Raw genomic sequence first — 23,493 nt, forward strand, 5'->3', positions numbered from 1 at the left:
AAATCACCCAGACTCCAACCTGTCCACCATGGGCAAGACCAAGGAGCTGTCTAAGGACATCAGGGACAAAATTACAGACCTGCACAAAGCTGGGATGGGCTACAGGAGAATAGGCCAGCAGTTTGGTGAGAAGGCAACAACTGTTGGCGCAATCATTGAAAATGGAAGAAAGTCGGTCCGAGGCTCCATGCAAGATCTCATCTAGTGGAGCATCAGTGATCTTGAGAAAGGTGAGGGATCAACCCTGAACAACTACTACTACTAGGACCTGGGTAATGACCTGAAGAGAGCTGGGAACACAGTCTCAAAGGCTACCATTGGTAACACGCTGGATTAAAAATGGATTAAAATCCTGCAGTGCCCTCAAATCCCTCTACTCAAGCCAGCACTTGTCCAGGCCCGTCTGAAGTTTGCCAGGGACCATCTGGGTGATCCAGAAGAGGCATGGGAGACGGTCATGTGGTCTAATGAGACCCAAACGGATCTTTTTGGTAATAAACTCTACACTATCCCAACCGTGGAACATCATACTTTGGGAGTGTTTTTCTGCAAAAGGGACAGGACAGCTGCACTGTAGCATTAGCATAAGAAGCATTTCAAGGAGCTGGAGTGTCCTAGCCAGGCCCCAGACCTGAACCCAATAGAAAATCTTTAGAGGGAGCTGAAACTCTGCATTGCCTAACGACAGCCCCAAAACCTCCATTCTTTGTTAGTGGGAAAACTACATAGTATTTCAAAGTTGTTATCACAAGAGTAACCAGGTGTGAGGTAAGTGACATGAACATATGGTTGAAAGACGTACAACTCTGAGATCACCAAACCCATCCCATGAAAGCGCGTAAATGTCTCGATGCCGATAAAGGTCTCCATACTCTCTGATTTATTCTGTGTAATGGGTTTGTGCAAACACAGTTTTTCCATCAGTAAAACATAAAGCATGTTTTGAAGCCAGCACAAGAGGAACTTTCAAAAGTGGAGTGAAGATATTTTGGGGGGTGGATTGAAATTGTGGCTATTTATTCCCTACGTAATGTCTAACTTGCAGGTGTCAAAAAAAGTTTGATCTTGGAATACACCCCATCAAGCTGTCTAGGCTGTAATGATTCATGATTCTGACACAAGGGGGAATCTATAAAAACATTGGAAAATTTTATTTGTAGGGAATTTTTGCAAGATAAAGTTCCATTTTTATTTTATTTTTTAGCTAAAGTAAAGCCACAAAACAAAAGGGTCCAAAGTGAAGAGTTCCCAGCAGTGGAAGCTTCTAGCTGTAGCCATACTGGGCTCCTTTGGTCTGAGATCCTCCAGGTTTCCAGCTTTGGATATCCAAGGTGGTTTCTAACCCAATATAAATAACATTATGACAGATGTAAACAATTTGAAAATGATAATTCTTTATTTAAAATCAGAATTCTGCATTTTTGTAGAGAACTCTGATTCAATCTCCAGATGCTTTAACTTTTTCAGAGTTCAGATAGGAAAGAGTTTTGACTTTTGTTTTAGTCGAGAAATTTGTCAAGCTGCAGCTGTAATAACTATAATACACAGATAGTTCCCACTGCAGCAACTTGATAGTTTACGAAAAAATCTGCAAAATTGATCTGCTCAATATTTTTCAGAAACAACTTCAGTCAAAATTTTGAGGTCTTGAAAAAACTTTGTAAATTAAACTGTATGAAGGTTTCTATAAGTTTAAGAAAATTTTAAAGGCTTTAAATTTTTTTCTTGTCGAGATATTTTTTAATAAAACATATTGTTTCCTTTTATCTTTTATTTAAAGTTACAAAAAAAATTCTGTAGTTAATTGGTTTCCTGTAAAAATCCATACGTTCTTTAAAAAAAGTATTGAAAACTTTTATAGTGGAAACATTTTGTATAATAAATAGATAGATAGATAAATAAATAAATAAATAAAAACCTTTTAAAACTCCTCAAGAAAAACTTTCAGTTCATACTTAAACAATATATGAAAATTTTTCTGTTTACAGTTCTTGAAATTTTCTGGTGAATTTTCATAGAATTTCAGGTTTTGAAAAAGCAAGGCAGAATTATGACTTTTTGTCTCAGATTTCTGTTATTAAATTCAGAATGCAAGGAGAAACGACTTCAGAAAACAAAACAAAACTAATTATAAGTCCCGGCTGTGGAAAGTTGGACTCATTATTTGTGAAGATGTTTAATAGAAGCCTAACAAACAAACGTTTGTCATTATTTACTCAAGTCCATTGTTGCCTCCACGTTTCCGCCCCTCTGAAAGCTCTCAGGCTGTGGCTGGGTAAATAAGTAGGTTAATGGCTGTGCCAACCCCTGATGATGACGTTGATACACACCAAATGCACTCATACTGTTAAGCACTGCCTTCAGCTTCACACATACACACACACACACACACACACACACACACACACACACACACACACACACACACACACACACACACGCTGGCTCACCCAGCTCAAGTTACATCAGAAGAGCAGTGTCCCGAGCACATCGTGCTGCACTGTCACTGCTGACTTTGTTGAAAGGTGAGAGGATGAAATGAGGGATTTTAACGTTATCAAACTTTGGAAATGGTATTTTACTGACACATTTTTGTACTTTGCGAATGTCTTCTTGCTATTTTATGTGTTTCATGGTGAAAATGAAGTTAAGTTTTATCTGAATGTTTTCTGCTTTGATGTTGAAATTTTGACTAAATCTTTCTTCCAGGTTATTCAGGTGTTCACAACCAGCCACAGTACCCCATGCCAGAGCAGGGCGATTACTCCTTAGCCCCTTATCCTCTTGCTCCAGAAGCATATGGCTTCAACCAGAGCACACCTCCCGTAACATATCAGCCTGGTCAGGAGGGATCTGGACCATACTCAGAACAATACGGTGCTCCTCCAGGAGGGATGACCCCGGCACCCTTCAGTGCTGTCGGGGTCGCACCGGGATTGGAGTACCTCTTACAGGTAGGACACAGAGAGACATGTTGAAACTTAATAATGTGATACCTTTTTCATATTTTTGGTACATCACTTTGTGGATGGTCCCTCTACACTTACATTTCATACTGATGATTAACCCACCGTGTTCGGAAGAAATGCTGTTTTATGAAAGAAGTGTCACCCTGATAAGTCATTGACCTTAAAAAGCAGAATCTATAAATATTTTGAACTTTGTTGAAGCCTTTTTACCGTAAACTCTCTCTGCTGGTTTCAGGTTGACCAGGTCCTTGTTCACCACATAATGGAAGTCGGTAGAAGTAAGTTGTGACACGCTGTCAGTTTCCACCGCATCCTTGAACTTTCTAACTTCTCAACGTAAATCAGGTGATAAAATGACATTTACCCCTATCATTTCCCTTTTATCCACATGTTGTTTTTTGCCTTTCCACCCTTTTTCCTTTTTTCCTCATCTCCTGACCACACCCAGCATTCTTGGGAGCCAGGGTTAACAGTCAGTATGAGATAAAAAACTCCTCCGGTCAAAAAGTCTTCCAAGCCATAGAGATGAGTGATGAATGCTCCAAGACCTGCTGCTACGCCCTCCGTCCCCTTGAAATCACAATTAAGGACAACAACGACAGGGAGGTGATCCGCCTCATCCGACCTCTTCAATGCAACTCCTGCTGGTGTCCCTGCTGCCTGCAAGAGGTTTGTATATGTGGATTTAATGAGTCAGGACATATCAAAACACTCTTTGATGCCTCTTATCATTCTAACTTCTACAACAAGACAAATATTAAACAAATTCAGTCTTTCATTTGGCCACTAATTGTCTCCGTATCTCAAGGCTATACATACTATGTGTGTTCATTCGATTAAAAACTGGGTCCACCATGACTCTTAATATTTGTGTTTGTTTTTTATGTCGCAGGGCAGCAACCCTATTAATTTATCATGGTCATCTTCTTCCTCAGTCTTATAGCAATCGCATTACCTACATATGTCGATCGAGCTGTGCTCAGTTCGATCTCAGTCTGACTACGCTCATAGTCCAATTTCTTAAGATGCACGTAAACATTCTGACTGTATTAACTGGCTTAAAGAGGGTTTGAGGACTTAGCCCCTGTGTTATAGAGTGATACAGCTACAGGCTAATTAGCCCTTAGCTCGGGCTGTATCACTCCCCTGTTTAGCTTTCTTCTGCTCTTCCTTTTTCTGTTTGGCAGATAGGCTCTCGTGTCCACCATCACAACAAAATTAGTCACAGAAATTGTTTAAGCAGAGAAAAACAGATCTCTCTTCTCACCATTAACATTGGTCAGCCCACGTGGTGTTGTCATAGAGACCTGGACATGCCACAGATCAATCCAGTTCTGCTTAACCATAGACTGTGTAAAGAGCCCCGTCACAGGCGTAGCCATTGTAGCAGTTGTGCAGCCAGAGTCTGAGCAGTCGAGACACTGAGGGATTCTCGGAGTCTAATCACTTCTTGATTCTACCTCCTGACATATTTTACTATCCCCCAAAAAAATACATGAGAACGGCAGCTGTCAATCATCGTTAAATGTGACGTACAGCCTCGTTTTTAACCTCTTATAACCAATGAAAACCAAACTTTTCAGAAAAAAGAGGACTTGAATGCAAGGCAGCCCATTATATCTTCAAATCACCACAACAATCGGATGTGAGAAACATTTCTACAAGGAGTATTAATTTTTAAAGTTTGACCACAGCCCATCTGGAATGGCTGGAGAGACGGATTTTTTAACCTCTACTGCAGCCAGCCACCAGGGGGAGCAGTTTTTGTGGAGACCTTATGTCGAGTCGAGCAAGCGGACGTCCATTTTTTTTACAGTCTATGTGCCTGACCCAATCGGGAAGCTAAGAAGATAGCAATCAAGGGGGAGCCTTAGCCATTTTTTGTCTGTATGATTAACCTGATTTTTCCTAAACTATGAAATAGCAACGCAGTGTCTGACAGGGTCTGAGCGTTACAGCTTGGGGTGTTACTTTCTAATTTGGTGAACTATGTTGATTTGATGTCATATGTAACCAACAGATGGAGGTCCAGGCACCGCCAGGCACCACTGTAGGCTACGTCCAACAGGACTGGCACCCTTTCAAGCCCAAGTTTTCCATCCAGGGACCCAACAAGGAGACGGTGATGAAAATAACAGGGCCTAACTTTTTCTGCAATTGTAGTTGGGATTTCAACTTTGAGGTGAGGTCAAAGGAGGTCAAAACTTTACAAGCACTTGAAACCTAAAAGAGAGTTTCAGTTCACAGAGGATGATTGTTTTTAATTTGCTGCCAACATTCAGAGAAGATCAATACCACTTATGGATACCTGGATTAGCAGTTGATGAGCATTGCTCAAACTCAAAACTTTAAATCTATTTTTTTGTCTCCTGGTCTGTCCTTTTTAACATTTACATCCTATGTGTTCTTCTGGATTTGCAGCTGACCGGTAGAGATGGTGAAACACCCATCGGTCGCATCACTAAGGGGCTCTTCACAGACTTTGGCATCCATTTCCCATTGGACATGGATATGAAGATGAAAGTTGTTCTCATAGGAGCCTGTTTCCTCATTGTGAGTCCAGGTTTATTCTCTTTTTTTCTTGATATTTTCCTGCTTTGATTAGATTTTTGGTTTACTTTAACATCTTTATTCTTACTTGCAGGACTTCAATTTCTTTGGAATGCCAAGACAGTTTACACAGCAAACGGGCCAATAAATAGGAGGAGGAACAACAGTTTGGGAGCATGGGCTTTCTCTTCTTAAGCACTTTCTTAATTTTTGCCTCAGGCATTACTGTGGCACCTAGCTGCACTTATTGGCGGATTCGTCTGGTGCGTGTGGACAAAAGTATATTCAAAAACAAATACAGGGAACCTTGTTTTTTAAAATACCCAGCCACGTGCTTACAAAGCCATAAACAAGGTTGTGAATAGTTGACACATGTTAACAGTGTTTACCAAAGCGCTCTGTCACTGCCTTAGCTGAGTTTCTCTTCTGTAATCAGCTAAATTTCTATGCATTTCTCCAGCTGCTACTGTCTGCTTTCAGCATGTGCCAGTGTGATAGTAAAGAAAACTTACAATATGGCTATAATGAGAAGGAGGAGGTGAAAAGCAAAAGCTGAGGTCAAGGAAAGTTGCTCTGATTTCACCTCAGAAGAAACTTTTTTTCTTTCACTGAAAGATACCTGAATGTGAATGTTTCTTATTTGAGTGCTTTGCTTTGAAGCCGGAATATAAAAAGCTGGTCAGTGTTTGCAAATGTTGCCTCTTGCTGGGGATGGGTACCTTACATTTGATACGGTGCCGATGCCCAGTACATGGCAATCAACAGTACCAATTTTGGGTACTTTTGTGTGTGTTTATACGATAATAAATATTAACTTGTTTAATAATAAAATATCAAAGTTTTTCAATTCAACATATTCATTCTATCTATTGAATGCAAAACTGTTCTGTATTGAAAACTCGTCCTTGTATGATAAGATGGGTGTGCCTCTGTTGCCATGAGTGCTCTCCAATCTAAAATGCAGCTCTCTATTACACTATTTGTAACCGAATGTGTCTTATTGTTGATGCATAAATATGCACACATATCCTTTGTGTTTTTGTATCAAGTTCAGAAATAAAATATATTAAGTATCACTATGTTTTGTTCTCTGAGTGACTCCAGGAAATTTCAATCTAGAGTTTGAATGTGGAACATCTGGTTCAGCCTTTTTAAGCTGGACCACCAATGTCCTCTACAACTTCTCTGCTGCTTAGTTATTGTATAACTTGAGCAAAATATGGTGTCAGTGTCAGCTTCTTTTATCTATAAAGATTATCTTCATACCCTCATTAAATGGTGATATAAAGAGGCAAAGATCTCCTCCACCACCCCACCTGCTGGTACCAGTAGGGAAATACAAGTATATTTACAAAGGAATGTCAACACAAGTTCATCCACCAGCACAAATTATAAATTCCTCCCATTGTTTTTATTTTTCAGGAGGCAACAAAGTCAGAAATTCAGCAACAAGTGCATCAAGAAAGCTATATATAAATATTTACAATGGCAAAATACAAATCTCGTTGTGTCACAAACTACTGAGAATACAGCAGACGAAAGTAATCTACGAAATATACAGGGTTCAACCAACACAAACAGACCACTGTAAAGACAAGGTGTGATTTAATGAGTGGTTGCCTCAGCAGCACAGCAGAAATATTAGTTTAAGTAGTTTTATGTACTTCTGAACTGATTTTAAAAGCTGATTATCTATGTTAAAAGTATCGCTATCTGTGTTGATAAAGACAATTCTGGCCTTGTATAACTGGTAATTAATACCAAATTCAGCCGTATCGCACACTACTACTTCGCAGCAGCTAATAAGAAAGAAAGAAAAATAGCTATCCAACAGCCAATCAAAAAATAGCATAATTGTATCCGGGTAAAACAACGCAACAACCGTTACAAAGAAAAAGTTGCACATGCGCAATTGCAGACCGACTGATCGACGCAGATTCGAAGAGCGGGAATGTATACAGTAAGTCATCTCACTAGTTAGTTTCGTAGGCTATTTCCCGAGCTAATTACCACCTTTCACACAAAACCCGGCAATTTTTGAGGTAAGGGAACAAAACAAAGCCCACATACAAGAACCTGAATAATATTTTGAAAGCTAGCCGGGGAATACTGTGTCCAGCTAGTAATGTTAGCTAACAGTTTGACCAGAGTCTGCCAAGACGAGCTAGCCAATTGAACCCAATACATTTCAGCAGCTGTTTTACCTGCATTAAATTCCTAGTTCTGGCCTAGTTATATCTCCATCATCTCTCTCTGCCTCTGTCTGATGTCAGGGAAAAGGCTAATGAGTGTTCTTTTCCCAGGTTTTTAACATATTAGATAAATTGTTAAAGGTGTATAAAATTTGGCTGCATTCGCCGGACGGAAACAGTTGAAATGGGATGCAATGTTTATGTATGTAAGTATTGTTAAGTATGTTAAATTAGCGTACAATAATCACCATAAAATGTTTGTTTTCTTTTTATTAAGTTGTTATGAACATAATGAGAGAATACATCCGCCTCCAAAATTTCATTTAGTCTTTAGTTCAAGACTAGCAAGCCCTGGTCTCGTTAAAGGGGGGTCCAGAGCAAAATATCATACTCTGACAAAATTAAAGGATAGAAATATTAAAAAACAAACAAACAAAAACAACAATGATCATTAGAAAATAACAAAACACGTTGATTCTGTAACAAAGATTCATATCTAACCCCCCCCCCCTCCAAATAAATAAATAAATAAAATTAAAAATACATAAATAAATTTTAAAAAAACCCAGAAAGGCCAAAGATATTAGGAAAAAAAAACATGAAATAGTATAACAGTTGTATGCACATTACGTACATTGGACCACCATCTTTTTTTTCTGTGCAGCAGCATGTGTGAAGGCAGCACATGTATGATTCATATGATTGGCACACACCCCCTTCCTGGCACACAGCTGGATGCTAGCGGTCGTGAACCGGTGCTAACTAAAGGTGAAGTCGTGTCATGATGAAACACCTCAGACTGAGTAATTATACTTCTGAGTAAGAGTCCTGTGGTGGTAAAAAGGTCAGTAAAGATGCAAGGCTACGCAGGGAGTAATTAAAGTTTAATGAATGTGATTAACGTAGGAGTTTATAATAGACAAGAGTGCTTTTACACTTAGAGAAGCTTGATGCTTCTAGGCCACCATCTTTGCAGTGGAGTGGGAACTTCAAACATGTTTAAATTCTTAATAACAACAATTTAGGTGCAAATTTCTTCTTTTTTTCCCCACAAACTTAATCCGTTTGAGTGTTTCAATCTCAAATTTGGAGTATTTATTTTTTGTTTTTGTTTCCTAAAGTGATGCATTTTGGGAATATGGTGACAGAACTGTAGTCTGTTAAACTGTCAGTCTCTCAGAGTTTTGAATCAAGATCTATGTTTTCTACTCCTTTCATTTCCCTGTTTTATTTTTTCCCCATTTCTTTTTTCTTTTATTCTTTCTTGCCCTCTTCATTTTTGCCACTTTTTCTGTTTCTGTCTTTCCACATCTATCTATCCTAATAATTATTTTTTCCTTTCTTCTCATTTAAAGTTTACTATTTTTCCCCTTTTCTTATCTTTTCCATTTTTTTCTGGTTTCTGTTTCTTTTTTAATCCCTTTCTTGTTCTTCCCTTTGTTTTTCCCATATTTTCTTTGTTCTTTCCCCCTTTTCATTATTTTTTCTGTTACATTTCTTTCTTTCTTTCTTTCTTTCTTTCTTTCTTTCTTTCTTTCTTTCTTTCTTTCTTTCTTTTCTGTCTTTCTTCTTTCTTTCTTTCTCTTTCTTTCTTCCTTCCTCTCTTATTGTTTATTTCTCTCTCTATTTCTTTCTTTCTCTCTTGTTGTTTTCCTATTTTCTTTTTTTCTTTCAGCCTTTTTGACTGACTATTCATTCCATTTTTATCTTTCTTTTTCAAAGTTTTCTTGTTATTTCTGTTCACCCTATTCTCTTTTCATCCATCTTTTATTCATTCAATTCTCTTTTATTTATTTATTTATTTATTTATTTTTTTGGGGGGGGGGGGGTCACTTTCCCCCTATCTCTAAAAACATATATTTGCTGTTCTTTTTTTCCTTCTTATGATTTCTTACCTTAGTTTTTTTCATTTTCTCTTTTTTTGTTCATCACTTCACTCAGAGTTAGATTAGATGTGTCTCTGGAATCTCTGAGGGTGTGTTTTTTGCATCTTGGGGGCATTTTGCCTTTTATTTGAAGGGATAGCTGAAGAGACACAGTAGATGTAGGGAACACAGAGTGGGGGCAGTCTTGAGGTCTTTGATCTGACACTTGAAGACAGTTTTGTCCTCGTTTTGTCCCAGCTTTCAAACTCAACCAAACAAAAGCTTTCAGCTGAAGTTTTTTGTGTTTGCAGGCTGACATTTAGATCATCTCTGAATTTATTTTCCCTCTGACTCAAGTGACGCTGTTCCAGCTGGTGTAAAGTCCAACTGGTCAGCCGGCTCATTAACATTTGAGTCACACTGTGTCACGTACAGTTCTGCACAGCATGGCGCCGTCACGTCGTGATGAGGACACACACGACGCTGCTGCCGCTAATCATGGCAGACTTGACCAAGTCTATGTATTATTTACATCTGAATATTTGATATTTTACATGTTAAGTTTCAAGTCATTTTTATTAAAGCTATAAACTCTGCATATTTCCCCGTTGTGGGTCGATTTACAGGGTTATCTCATCTTGGCTCTGTTCGTGTGGTCATGGCTCGTAATGACCTTATCCAGTCCAGTGATTACTTCTCTTAATAGCCTCCACCTCCTCTCTTCCTCTCTCCTCACTTCACACTTCTCCACCAATCACGTCCATTCGTTGGCTTGAGGATGAGGAGGATTTGAAGATGAAGAAGTCTATTTATCAGCTCAACACATCCCACTCAAACAGTTTTTTACGCTCAGCTCTTTTTGCCGCCGCTTCATTGTTGTTTTGTTGTGAGAGGGAGATGCTTTGCTGTCAGTTTCAGTGGTTTTTCGCGCTCTTGGTTTCCTTGATGTTGTTGTTGGAGGTCAGTGCTGCTCCACAACCGGACATGTTGATGGAAACTCTGGGAGAAGACTTTACAAACAACAAGGTGAGTGAGTGGTCTACCATCTCAGATCTAACGTGTATTTTTTGTGTGAACAGCCTTTCTGTTGACATGCCTTCATCTCCTTCAGAAGGACTTCACTCCTTTCGTTTTGCTGAAGTTCATCTCTGAGCTGAGAGCCACCAGACTCGATGAGATGCTCCCTGACCAGGAGGAGGTGCTGGGGATCAGACAGGAGGTGATGCGGCGACATCTCCCTCTCGCCTCTTACAGAGAGCGCAAGGCAGGTTGCCGCAACTTCTTCTGGAAGACATTCACCTCGTGTTAAGAGGAGCTGTTCGAGGAAAAGTCAACCATGTTTGCTAATGTTGTAACTCTATTATTTACTGATAGATACAGAATATTCATGTGTTAAGTTGATCCTAAACCGTGAAAGACTGTATGTGTGAAGATTGGCAGGGATGTTTACAATATGTCGAATAAAATGTTCTAATTTTAAAAGATTTGTTTGTTGTTTTTTCTGCTAATGATCAGATTCCGAGTTTTCATAAAGTCCCAGGACTTTCACACATTTAAATTAAACTGATGGAGCAGCAGAGTCTGGGATATCCGTTTGTCAGATCCCTTCTGTCTGATCTATGTACCCTGAGCCTTTAATGCAAGACGCGGCTTCTGCAGCCACTCAAATCAATACAACAATGTTTTATGTTAAAATTTAAAAATTAATAAGGGACTTTTTCAGTTTTTCAAATTGGGCAAAAACTCCAAAGATGTTCCCTGAGGGCTTAGATATTCCTAAGGTTTTATCATGAGGTCCCCTGCGTGTTTTTTCTTGTTTATTTATTATTTCATTAATTTAATTTTTATTTTATTATTATTTTTTTATGTTTTTTTCCATGGCAAAACTTTGGGAAAAAAAACGTTTTTTTTTTTGTTTTTTTGTTTTTTAGCATAATTTTCAAAGGGACTCCAAAATACATAGGTTCATTTTTTATAAGTGTTGTTACAGCAAACAACTAATGTGAATCTAATCTATCTTGCTCCACAATTTCTCCGTTACTATACTCATTATTCACATTTATCTCTGTTATTGAATTGAAAATACTTTATTTATCCCCGAGGGGAAATTCAGGAGTCACCGCAGCATTTAAGAAAACAAAAGTAAGAAAGAGCATAGAAAGTGCAAAAATGTCCATAAGAAATTAGATGACAACATCCCGTCCACCACTCGTCCACCACTCTCCAGTCCAGCCAGTCTCCACCTCCACAGGGTCCAGTTGTTCTGTTATACAAAAGTGTTCAGTATAGCTAGCATGAGGTAGCATTTAGCTAACTATGTGATTCCATGAGATGCCTCCTTGAACTGACCATTTCTACTTCATACCATAGACTGTTTTATATTTAGACGTGGTATCTGTAGCGCCACCTCTCTGTCTCTGATGAGCACTTTTGAAGCCAACTGTTGATGGAGGTCATATTATTGCTGAATTTAAGGAAGCTTCTTGCAAGTTTGAATGGGGGAAAGAAGCGGGTCTTTAGCCTCTTTGCAGGCAGCTACAGGGTGCCCGCCTCCCAGTTAAGTCAGGATGTTTAACCCTTTAAAACAGGGGTCATCAGCGTGGTGCCCGTGAGCTCCTGGGTGCCTGTAAGGAATGAAGCGTTACTTTCACACAAAAACACCGCTAAATAAGGCTCTAGTTCTCATCGTGTTTCTTCGTCCTGGCAGACTACCTGCGTTTGTTTATACCTGGCAAGCTGCGTGCGCGGACTGATACACTAAGAGGCGAGCGTCTCGTAGCCAGCTGTGGCTCTGCAGCGGAGGTAGCGCCGTTTTACGACACGATGAGAACTAGAGCCTTATTTAGTGGTGTTTTTGTGTGAAAGTAATGCGCTGAAAATTCTCTAAATAAAGCGGAAATGCAGACCGATATCAGATTTTTTCGGTGGGAGTCCGTTTATTTGTGTTTTTGGTCAAATAAAATATGTCCCCGTCTGAGTGCAGAGGAAACCGGTAGAGGAGCAGGGAGGGGGTGTTTGGTGCGAGCACTCTGGGCTTCTGCTGCACAAAAACACTGCTGCAGGGGTAATTTCTGCCTTAAACCTTGTGATAGGACCCAACTTGTTCCATCCCGGAGTATGACTTGCAACTGACTGATGAAGAATCTGGTAAGACACAACATGCGACTGAAGGAAATCAAACCTGGGTGGCCCACTGCAAAGACTGTGAGAAGAAAAAATCCAAAAACACACGGTTCGTCTCATTGACATTTTTAATAATCAGATGTGTTACTACAGCCGGCATAAATCAATCAAACCTCACTTTCTGTTTCAACATCCTCCATTTCTTCTTGTGAATTCATCAGAGCACAGGCTCAATGCAGTACCACAGGGTTTGCTCTATCATCTCCAACCCACAGCATTTCAAACTAACACACACTAAGAAAGAGAAATGATTAATAATTAAGAATGAATGACAACTCATGACCAGGAGGAAGGTGACATTATTGGAGAAGTGTGACACAAAAGCGGCAATGGCGATGATTTCGTAACCATGACATGTGACAGAGAGCAGAGTTATGCACACAGAATATACACACAATGAGATAAATTAACAGATGACGAGCTGTTTAAGCATGATAAAGTTCAGTCACATAAAAAGCAGAATTCACAGAAATACAGTTTCAAAGACGGATTATTCAGAAAATGAAAGACATCCTTGAGGTAAGGCTTTCAACTTTCTAGCCCTTTGAGTTACATTTAAAAAAAACGGACGGAGAAACAATCAGTTAATCACAATCGTAACAAATACTGGAGCTCAAAAGTTGACAACTTGGCCCACGTGTGCAAGAAAGAGCAAAAATCTAATCCTGGAGTGAAAAAGAAACAAATCACTATTTTCTGGGTAAAAATACACCCTATTGAATCCCATGTTGATATCAGATTACGTGTAAAAAATTAGTCTCTAAAGTACGTAACTGTTGCTAATTTGAGTATTATTTCATGTTCCTACGATCCCTTAAATGGCACGTTATAAACTCCTCACACGTTTTTCACCAGCACCCTGATTTCCTTAAACAGAAGAAAGCATCGACTTCATTGCACCATCGACTTCAATGTAACAGTCAAGTATCAACCGAACACAAATGTTAAACAAACCAAAGCAAGATCCAAAAAGGTTATTCAGGATAAAAAATAAAAAAAACGTGCGAGTTTCAGATTGACTTCATCATGTCTGAGATTTGTTGCAACATGTATTGTTCTAGCATGACATTAAAGCTAACAGAGTAACAGTTGACTACACATTCCTTTAGTCTACATTTCTCCTGCTATGAGGCTACTTCACTGCACTAAAAGCTACATGCTCTCCAGTTTCATCACCGCACCAGTCTCTTATGTACAATTCACAGTTGTTATGTGCTTAATATTCTCATTCTGAGTCAGTTTTTACGTTTCACAAATGTACAGGTCCAGATTTTCTCAATCATTGTGCCTCTTATCTGCAAAAAAAAAAAAACATCCCTCATTTTCACGACTGAATTCATGACATCCTTCTGTACGTTCATTGTCTTAAACAGTGATACAAATGTGCAAGCTAATCATCGAGCAGTACCGGTGTGGATAAATGGTTCGTGGAGCCCAAGCTGCCTGCAGGTCAGGCTACGGTCGAAAGAAAACTGAACTAACAAATGGAGCTGATGTGTACAGAAAAAATAAGCATGAAAATGTACAAAGACTTCTGGATGAAAGGAAATAGCTGCTTCATAAGAACTTCATTGCTCATTTAAAGATTGTTTTTGCAGCTTGACACCAACAGAGGGCGCTGTGGGAGAGTTTATGTTCAACCAGAGTAGGATTTCTCTCTGTAAATAGCCATAACATGTGGAGTGTTTGTGAACCAGAGTGCTGAAGAGGAGGACCAGGAGGTTTGTTAGCAGTCAGTGGAGATTTTGGCAGAGAGGTCCTGGATGCGACGAGCGCTGCAGCTCTTACACAAGATGTGGCCGTCGAGCGGGTAACAGCCCCGGCCTTCTCCTTCAGAGGACAGCAGGAGGCCACATTCCTGAGGAGGAGTACAGACACTTCAGTCATCTAAAGTTGATCATTTCACACAGACAAATCCTGTAAATATAGGGTGTTTCAGGCCTCACAAGAGAAAAAATCAAATATTTTCCTCCAGTTGCAACAGTCTAGATCAGAAGTCTATAACCTTTACTATCAAACTGGTCATTTTGACCCCATTTTGCGTGAAAGAAAAGTAGTCAAAAACCTGTGTGTCTAACTTGTAGTTCTTAGTAAAAGTGACCCAGCCAACTATTGAGTGCATAAAAATGACAATATTTTCCAGGGGCTGGACATTTTTGTAAATGTTTTAATCATTATAAAAAAAATTATACAAGTTTGAGTTAGTAGAAATCAGATTTACACAAGCCACAAGCTATTATCTTCAAATCTAAAATAAAGGTGCTTTAAATATTTTTCATTAAAAACAATTGATATAAAACTCAAAAAGCATTCATTGTCACCAAAACTTTAGTCTGACTTTAATATTATACTCCCTTTCAGCAGACTGTCTGCTACAATTTGCTGTTAGCTGCAGGTTTGTACGATAATTTGTTTCCTGACAGTGTTAAAAATTATGATGGCCCAGTACATATTTCATATTCCAGATCTTAGTATCCAGAGAATGTTGGAAGGATCTGGATCGTACTTTTACATTTGTCAGAAATTATGGTGACCTTGTCTTGTATCGTTTTGCAAAGCAATCTGACCATTTACTGTGGAGCTATATACACATATGGTGAAAACAGCCCTATCTTATAATGATATAGAATCCTTTAAAATAATCCTGGATCCAGACGGTGATTTGGATTGCCTACAAAATTTAATCACTTCTCCCTTATCCCATTTTTAACATTTCCTGAAAATTTCATTAAGATCTGATGCTGAATTTTTGCATGTCTGTTATTCACAAAACATGTAGTCACTCTGACATTTCTATCCCTGAATACTTCAATAGAGCTGCAAACAGCCTGTGACAGTTGTGTTTGCTTTAAAACACCAAAGGTCATAAATTAGCAGAAATGAAGACTGCAGAAACCACCTCCAGCACTCACCTCACAGACGTAACAGTTGACGTGAAAGCTGCGGTCCAAAGCTACTATCCTCACCGTCTCCTCCTGACCTAGTTCAGGCATGATGGGCTCCCCACATACTGAACAGCGAGGGGCGTATTTCCTGTTAGGAGACACAAGGGTCAGCACGAACAGTCAAACAGCATACCTGCTACTGCTCTTTGTACTTGAACTGTTTGATAATACCTGTGGAAGTCATCAATGCAGTGGATCTGAGAGGTTGCGTCCACAGTGAAGGGAACCCCGTCCAGGCAGCAGTTACAGACGACACAGGTGAAACAGCGTGGATGGTACGCCTTCCCCATGGCCCGCAGGATTCGGTCTAGGATTGGTTTGGAGCACTTTGAACAGCGCTCTAATGTGCTCTGCCAAGGACAGAGGGAACACTGGGTTTACTGGTTTGGTATTCATCTGTGATTATTTAATAGCACTTTATGCTTCTGGGAACAATATCCATTTGTCTAGTGCAGCCAACAGTTACTGCAATGCACTGATCCTCAGATAACCACCCCTGGAAACTATAATGTCATGATGATGGATTGTGTTCTGCCTGTTTTTGCTCTCCATACAACAGTTTTTTAATACAACTAAAACCGGTTTTCTATGTTTTTCACAGAATCTGTAATTTTGAGATTAACGGGAGTATTATTTCCTTTACTTACGATGTAACAGCTCTCGCAGTAACTCTTCTTGTCGAGGGCATAGAACGGTTGTCCTCGCAGACGTGCGTGGCAGGTGATGCACGTGAAACACTCCACATGGAACACCTGCTCCATGGCGATACAACCGCTGCCATCACCGACCACGTTGTCACCACAGCGGGCGCAGCGACCTGCAAGCAAAACGAAAAAAGTAAAGTGTTGATACATCTGGCAGACCTGTCATTTTTATTTGTTATTGAGGTGATGAGGAAGTCGTGACTGTACCAAAATAGTCCTCTACAGGGGGGTGGTTCATATCGTACACCAGCTTCTTGGTGAGTCGGTCCAGCTCTTCCTCTGGTCTGGCTGTCGCTAACGGCTGAGAGAAAAAAAGAGGAAACAAATCACTTGGATTTCAAAATTTTCATCACATTTGTCTGTTTCAGAGTTGCACATTTGTGTCTCTACCTTGTTGGACTGATAAGTGGCACTCTGAGCTGCCCCCGACCCAGCATGGTTGTTTTCCATCCCTCTCTTCGACAGAGGAACCTGGTTTACTCTTCCTCCAGAGCCACTCCCCTTGTACCCCCCTTCAGAGTGCATCTCCTGAGCCTGTGACCCAGCATGGGGGGGGTACCAGCTCTGCTGACTTGCCTGAGTCTGGGCAGGAGGACGTGACACATGCTGACGAGGAGGGGGTGGGGTGTAGGCCTGCTCTGCCTGTCTGCCGGTCTGGGAGTAAGTGACGGGCTGTGCTGTCTTCACCTGGACGCTGAACCTTGGCCCGGTGGGGGTGGAGGCGGTGGTGTAGGAGGCTGGGACGGGCTGAGGGTACGGCTTAGGGTTCGAAGAAGAGGAGGAGTAGAAGTCCTGCTGGTGGGAGGCGGCGTACTGAGAGGGCTGGTGCTCGTTGGGGTAGGGAGGTGATGGGTGGTATTGGCTCTGGGGGTGAGGGGGGTAGCCAACGGAGGGCCGAGCCTGAGGAGGGGGGGCGCTTTGATGTGCAGGTTTGTAGTGATCCCCTGAGAGGTACTTGTTGTAAGGCACATTGTCGTACAGCTGTGGGGAGTCCGAAAAGTTAAAAACAGAATTGGCCCACTGGGACTGAAAAGTAAAGGCAAAGGTTTAGTTTGAAAAAGCTTGTTTTACTTGTGTGCTGGAGTCCTGGGGGTGGCTGTCCAGATCAGCCAGCATGCTGGTGAGGGAGTCGATGTCAGCGTCGATTTTGGAGTGATAGTTCACAGGCTTCTCAGGACCACGGTGCTAAAAGAAACAAGATAATACACAGGTCGGAAAATCAGGACTCGCAGACACTGGGGCATCTTACCCTCACTCATTTTAAGTTGTACACAGGATTCATTTTTATAAATCAAGTCGAGCTGTTTATTTTTTTAAAGAGGTCAGAGATTAATGTATCGTCATGTAAACCACAAATCGCTGATCTCGAATTTAAATGTCAATTTCCACCACTTTTGCTTTTTGTTTTCTTTGCACAGCAGACGCATATTTTTTACACAAATATTTTGCATATCATTTACTTTTTTCCAACCTACTGTTTCTCAATGCAAGCTTTCACACCAGCAACTTTATTTCACTGAGCGAAATTGCAGCTTTTATTTTTTCAGACAGAGGTCCATGTTTCCACAGTTTCACTTGCAAAAAGTACGCATTCAACCAATGAAAACACTCATTGTTGACACGTCTAATACGAAAACATTCAACACTGATTGTGTTAGTGTCCCAGCACTAACAAAAGACATAAAGACTACAAGGACATCCTTTGGAGGAGAATAGCTACGGAGATTGAATATGACGCCTCAAAATTTTTTTGCAATTTCGTGCCGTTTATTTGCGTCACCGTTGGTGTGCAAAGGCCTTTACAGGAGTTTAACTACCCCAGTCTGTGTTTCATGCACATATTGCTTTTCTGCATTTACAGGAAAAAAGCTGTAAAATGTAAAAATGTTTGCAAATTGTTATTTCACTTCAAAGGTCCAAATACCTTTGTATGAAATCTTTAAGATCTTTTCATTCTGAGTAAAGCAGTTAAAAAAAAATGTACCCACCATCAACTCGTAGCTGTCCATGTGAGGGTTCCAATTGTTGTCTTCTTTGGGACCATGAGGAGAGGGGTAGTAGTGATCGTTGGATGAATGATGAATGGGTCCACCTTTGCCGGAAAAACAAAGAAATAGCTATTTTTAAAACAATTTTGCAATCTAAAAACTGGTTACCAAAGGACGCTGCTTTCTCTTTTGTTTCATCATCCTCTCCTTCATCTCTCAGCTGGTGGCTTTCTCACCTGTGGGCCCAGCAGCCACGTATCTGTTGGCGACCCCGCCTCCTCCGTTCTGGTCATAGGCGCCATATTTTGGCCGGAATTCGGACATCCCTTTCTTGACAGGGGCTCTGTAGATCGCTGACCCAGTGGAGTGGGACATCTGGGGGACGGCTCGCTCTGGGCTATCCAGAGTTCTTGGTGGAAGCCAGGTGGGTCCGGACATGGCAGGCTTCTGGGATGAAAAGAATGAAGTGTGTTAGATTTTCTTATCCTCTAAACTTCTCTCTTTCCATTTTTGCTGCTTTTGTTCCTGATTTTCATGGAGACTTTCATGGTTTTTGTGATGATCTACATCATATGTAACCAATGGAAACTAGGAGATGCTTCGTATTTTGTTTCCTATGGCAACAGGGACACACAGATTGAACAATGGACTCGTAGTGGAGGAGCAGGAAGACAGCAGCCCCTCTGAAGGGAGCGGGGATTTCCAGCCAGCTCGCACATTGCACTGAAACGTGTGTTTGTGCACTCCACTGCATCAGTTCTGGAGCGCATTCACACTCCAGCTCTTCCACAGACACACAAACAGGTGTGTATGTTTTTCCGCCCACAATGGTTATTGTCTTTAAATGTTTACACACTTGTGTGATTGATTTCCAAATGAAGCGGAGACAAAAACAGGGCAGGAAATATTGTGTAATGATATGTCTGTACTCACATGGACACCTGGCTCATTACAATTAATATGTATCCTCTGCAGGGTAAATAACAACAGTGCAGCACACAGCAGCTGAGCTGACAACATGCTGACTTGCACCTGCTGGCCTCGAGTTGGATAGAGATCTTGGAAATGTTTTGGGGCTCAAATCGGGAATAAAGATCCTCAGACAAAAATAAAAGAAAAAGAATGATTTTATTGCGGGAGCAGGTGTTGTAAGCTTCTTATTGAAATGTGTGGCTGGCATTGTGCTTAAATGGATTGCAATCAGAGTACAGATATTATCATGCCTAGCCCACTCAGACTGATTGGATGTGGATTGTGTGTCTGTTATAAGTCCTTTATTGTAAGAGGATTATGGTGATGGACAAGAGGATGATAGAGACAAACAGGAATGCAGTGCTTATATCAAACATTCTGTTTACACACTATTTTTTGTTACTGATTGTACAAGGGGGTATAAACATGGACTTTTCTGATAGGGACCACACCACCTCCACTTTCAACCTGGTAAAACCCAATATCTGCATTGCACACTATCCAGAAAACCTTGTATTTTTCAGGGGTAAAGACTCCACTTCCCATGAGTTCCTTCACCCACTGTGATAGGGGTGTGACTTTTGCCAAGACGAGTAGAGAAAGTGACCAATCTTGCTTTGCACTGCTAAACTTTGCCAGCTGGTGTAGTGTAGTGTTGTCATTGAGACATTGCCATAAATATGAGTAACACAACTGAAAAAAAGCATTTGGAAATAATGAATTTTAACACTAAGGATCTCATTTTAAAACATTATATTTAAACAGGAACACATATGATAGTGAGACCATTTCACTACCACTCTTGAAGTCCTCACATGGCCTTATAAGGCAACAGATTTATCATGAATTGCAAGATTTTAAACAACAATTTGTAGGGATGCACAATATTATCAGCAAAAATAACCGTATCAGCTGATAAAAGCTTAAAAACACGTTTATCGGTATCAGCAGATATGAAAATTTCTGCCAATAGGCACAGCCGATAAGGTGCTATTCAGTTAGGATTAGTATTATTTTCCATCAGAAAAATAAGCTCCTTAAATCAATTATCAATTCAATAATTCAATTCTTTGCACTGCAGAGCTCTGTGTCTGTCACCAGGTTGTTACAGTAGCTCTCAAATAATAAAATGCAACTTGGTTATGTTTAAAAATGCATTGTACATTTAAAGTTCATGTGATCTAAAGAAATTATTTTTCTGTATTTCAATGCTGAATGTTCTGAGTTTGAAAAAATAATACATTTCTTATTTATGGTAAAATCAAATGTTTATGTCTTGTTTTAAGTGTGTTTCTTAAACAAATAAGAATGTCACAATTAGAGTAACATATAAATTCCAGTACAGGATAGACTCAGCTTTCTTTACAGAGAAAAAAACAAACAAACTTGTGATTATCGGTATCGGTACCGGCCAAAAGGGGTTTCCATATATCAGCATATCGGATATCGGCAAAAATCTAATATCGTGCTAAAAATTTGATTAAAATCTGAAATTATGACTTTTTAATACACGAGTTCTTGCCTTGATAGTCCTACAGAACACAAAAAGTCTGTAACACCTCGTGAAATGTCAAAGTCGATGACAGTAAAGCCAGAGCAAATAAACAAAAACGATATCCTGAGTGACTGACTCAAAATAAAATTCTTCAACTGAAAATTAATTTTTATCAAAAGATGAAACTGTTGTAATTCTATAAAAAAATATCCACAATATAGAAATAATGGTTAGAATAGCAAAGTTACCTAAATTTAGTGTCATCTGAACCATTTCTTCGCCATACCGTAACAACATATCACGTTCGTGCTTTTATTTTGAAGGCATCCGGAATGCACGTTTAACAGAGGGCTTGTTTAAGCAAGAAATGGTAGTTTTATTATCACTTAAAACAATGATAATTACTATAACATAATTTGGATGGGTAAAAAAGAGAAAATAAATATTCATTAACAAGTCTTAATTAAAATTAATAAACCTTGAACGCTTCCTACCTTTTACAGTACCTTTACAGTGGCTCCCCTCTTCCATTCAGTCGCATCTACAAATAAAGAAAATGTAAATGGTGATAGAGAAGGAACACAGACAGCACATTCAATGTAAGTTGGCGGCGTTTCCTCATTTTTAACGGTCACTAACGTCCGTTCCGCAAAACATAAACGTCTCGTGAATGAACAAGCAGACAGCCTGCTTAGTTATCGGTCGAAACGTGTCCACTCTGCGTCAAATGTGAGTTAAATATTCCACGTAAGTCATAGATTTAGCCGTTGTGAGCGTAATTATAATTAGCAGCAATTAACTTTAATAACAGGCTTGTTTACTTGTGTGCTAGCCTCGTGCCCTGCCTCCAGGCTAACTTCCAACACAACCGAGCAGCAAACAATGAAATAACCGACACCCACCGTCTGAAACGAGCGACACAAACACGACAAACGTCTCAGTCAAAGCGTTCAAAGGCAAGAGAAAGTTATCCCGAAATAACTTTCCTCTAGCTTTAGCGTCGTTAACCTACTTTGTGACGGATCCTGAGGCCTGTAGCTCCAGCAGCAGATCCTCACTGCATTCCCGATGTGTGACGTAGCTGCTGCTGTGACTGCTGCTCTGTGTCTGTGTGTGTGGACAGAGAGGTGGGGGGTCTGTCACATGCATTTACTGGAATTAAAATAGAAAAGTCATCGACATAATGATGCTACACCGTTATCACAAACCCCACAGTAGCATACGTCTTATAACACAAAAAAATCTACACGTAAAAAAGAATATTTAAAGGGTTTTGGGCTCATGTGGACGCAAATTCTAGTAGAATTTTAACATATATTTTAATTTAAGTCATTAATGTGCATTATTATGGCCAGTGTTTGATAAATTAGAGTAGATGCAGACATAGAAATGACATCCAAATTGGGTTTTACAGGCTTACATCTATTTAAAATGGAAAAAAACAAAAGCAATTCAAATATTTTAAACACAAATTACGCCAAAATCATAAAAATGAGCTTGTACACATTAATCGTGGCATTTTTATTTTTATTTTTAAATGAAAAACTGGTATTAAGTTGTGTTTCATTTGTGGGTTGAAAATAATTGGTGGTTATTATTGATAAACAAAATTAATTGCAATTAATCAGGCTTTAATCCCATATCACTTTTTGACAAAACAACAAAATCAACGTAACCAGTTCAGGGGACGTTATTGCCTTTTTTTTGCAGGCTCATCTTAAAAATTTGAGTTTGAAGGACTTTTAAAGGCTGAGTTTAGGTTGGCAGCAATGCATTTTCATACTTTGAGAAGTGCTGGTGTCCATACTCGTTGCCACCATATACAGTTTACATGCCAAGCATTGAGGTGATACTAGAGGCTGGAATTGTTCCGGTGGTGGCAAACTCTTTTTTACATGATTTGCACTCTTGTCCACACTTCCATTTTTTGTGTTTTGTTTTTTTAACTCAAATTTTTTGAGCACCAGGCCGAGAACGCCATCCTCTCCGTCTCTCATCTATACTGTTGCTAGGGCGCTTGACATATTGCAGGGCATCACATTGTGCATTGCTGTGGTTGGTATGCAAGGTTTAAATTTCTTTATGGTTATTTTAACCAAGTTGTTTACACCCCTCCAAGAAGCCCTGAATATGGAGGTCAAGTGCTTTCTTTCTTTTTTTTTATGGTTCATTAGATTTAGGTCAACTGTCTCCCCCCTCATTACCCCTCACCCTCTTTATTCTGATCTTTTTTTCCTTCAGCTCCTCCCATCACCATGTTGGAGGTCCTCTGCTTTCCTCTGAGGCTCTCTTCAAAGGAAGGGTTTCATAACTTTAATATTTATCTAATCTCCTATTCCCTCTGCTAATAGAGGGACAAACAAGTGAGGCTGCTCCCTGGGATATCCCCGCTTCCTCCTCCTCCTTTCAGAAGCTCACTGCAGGTTTGCCCTTATATGTCCAAAGAGCTCTGCAATCACAGGAAGAGGCCGTTTGAGCCGATCTGTTATTGTTGCCGGAGACAACAACACTTTGGCACCAGCTTGGGAGGTTTGAAGTCAAAGCATGTCTTCAGCTTGTCCATTATAACATAAACAATATGGCTCTGTCCAGGCAACCAGGAAACTACAAAACGTGGGGAATCCCCGCTT

General features: G+C 40.0%; 2 protein-coding genes across 4 annotated transcripts; one reads left to right on the forward strand and one right to left on the reverse strand.

The window, feature by feature from the left end:
- Positions 1 to 7,434: 7,434 nt before the first annotated feature.
- Positions 7,435 to 11,009, forward strand: sst5 (somatostatin 5). Its single transcript, XM_074662168.1, has 3 exons — positions 7,435 to 7,479; positions 10,354 to 10,602; positions 10,691 to 11,009. The coding sequence occupies exons 1-3, from the start codon at positions 7,471 to 7,473 to the stop codon at positions 10,883 to 10,885; spliced, it is 453 nt and encodes a 150-aa protein (XP_074518269.1). The 5' UTR covers positions 7,435 to 7,470; the 3' UTR covers positions 10,886 to 11,009.
- A 3,222-nt stretch (positions 11,010 to 14,231) lies between these two features.
- trip6 (thyroid hormone receptor interactor 6) lies at positions 14,232 to 21,967 on the reverse strand. Of its 3 annotated transcripts, none has more exons than XM_074662143.1 (11): positions 21,876 to 21,967; positions 21,358 to 21,404; positions 18,633 to 18,843; positions 18,397 to 18,500; positions 17,480 to 17,593; positions 16,799 to 17,389; positions 16,616 to 16,709; positions 16,352 to 16,521; positions 15,876 to 16,054; positions 15,672 to 15,792; positions 14,232 to 14,617 (listed from the first exon to the last, which is right to left on the reverse strand). In XM_074662143.1, the coding sequence occupies exons 3-11, from the start codon at positions 18,832 to 18,834 to the stop codon at positions 14,486 to 14,488; spliced, it is 1,707 nt and encodes a 568-aa protein (XP_074518244.1). In that variant the 5' UTR covers positions 18,835 to 18,843; positions 21,358 to 21,404; positions 21,876 to 21,967; the 3' UTR covers positions 14,232 to 14,485. The 3 variants fall into 3 exon arrangements, with proteins under 3 accessions (XP_074518244.1, XP_074518246.1, XP_074518245.1); XM_074662145.1 differs by having other exon boundaries at positions 21,370 to 21,404; positions 21,876 to 21,951; XM_074662144.1 differs by lacking the exon at positions 21,876 to 21,967 and adding an exon at positions 21,766 to 21,835.
- Between the last annotated feature and the right edge of the window lie 1,526 nt (positions 21,968 to 23,493).

The sequence above is a fragment of the Halichoeres trimaculatus genome, unplaced genomic scaffold (assembly GCF_033239565.1).
Source record: "Halichoeres trimaculatus isolate MK-OKI-2021-1 unplaced genomic scaffold, fHalTri1.1 fHalTri1_scaffold_22, whole genome shotgun sequence".
Taxonomy (NCBI): domain Eukaryota; kingdom Metazoa; phylum Chordata; class Actinopteri; order Labriformes; family Labridae; genus Halichoeres; species Halichoeres trimaculatus.

Coding starts and splice junctions, on each gene's coding strand:
- sst5 (XM_074662168.1), top strand. Junction 10,603..10,690: donor AAGACTTTACAAACAACAAG/GTGAGTGAGTGG, acceptor CTCCTTCAGAAG/GACTTCACTCCTTTCGTTTT.
- trip6 (XM_074662143.1), bottom strand. CDS start 18,834: ATGTCCGGACCCACCTGGCTTCCACCAAGAACTCTGGATAGCCCAGAG. Junction 18,501..18,632: donor CGTGGCTGCTGGGCCCACAG/GTGAGAAAGCCA, acceptor TTTCCGGCAAAG/GTGGACCCATTCATCATTCA. Junction 17,594..18,396: donor TGGACAGCTACGAGTTGATG/GTGGGTACATTT, acceptor TGTTTCTTTTAG/CACCGTGGTCCTGAGAAGCC.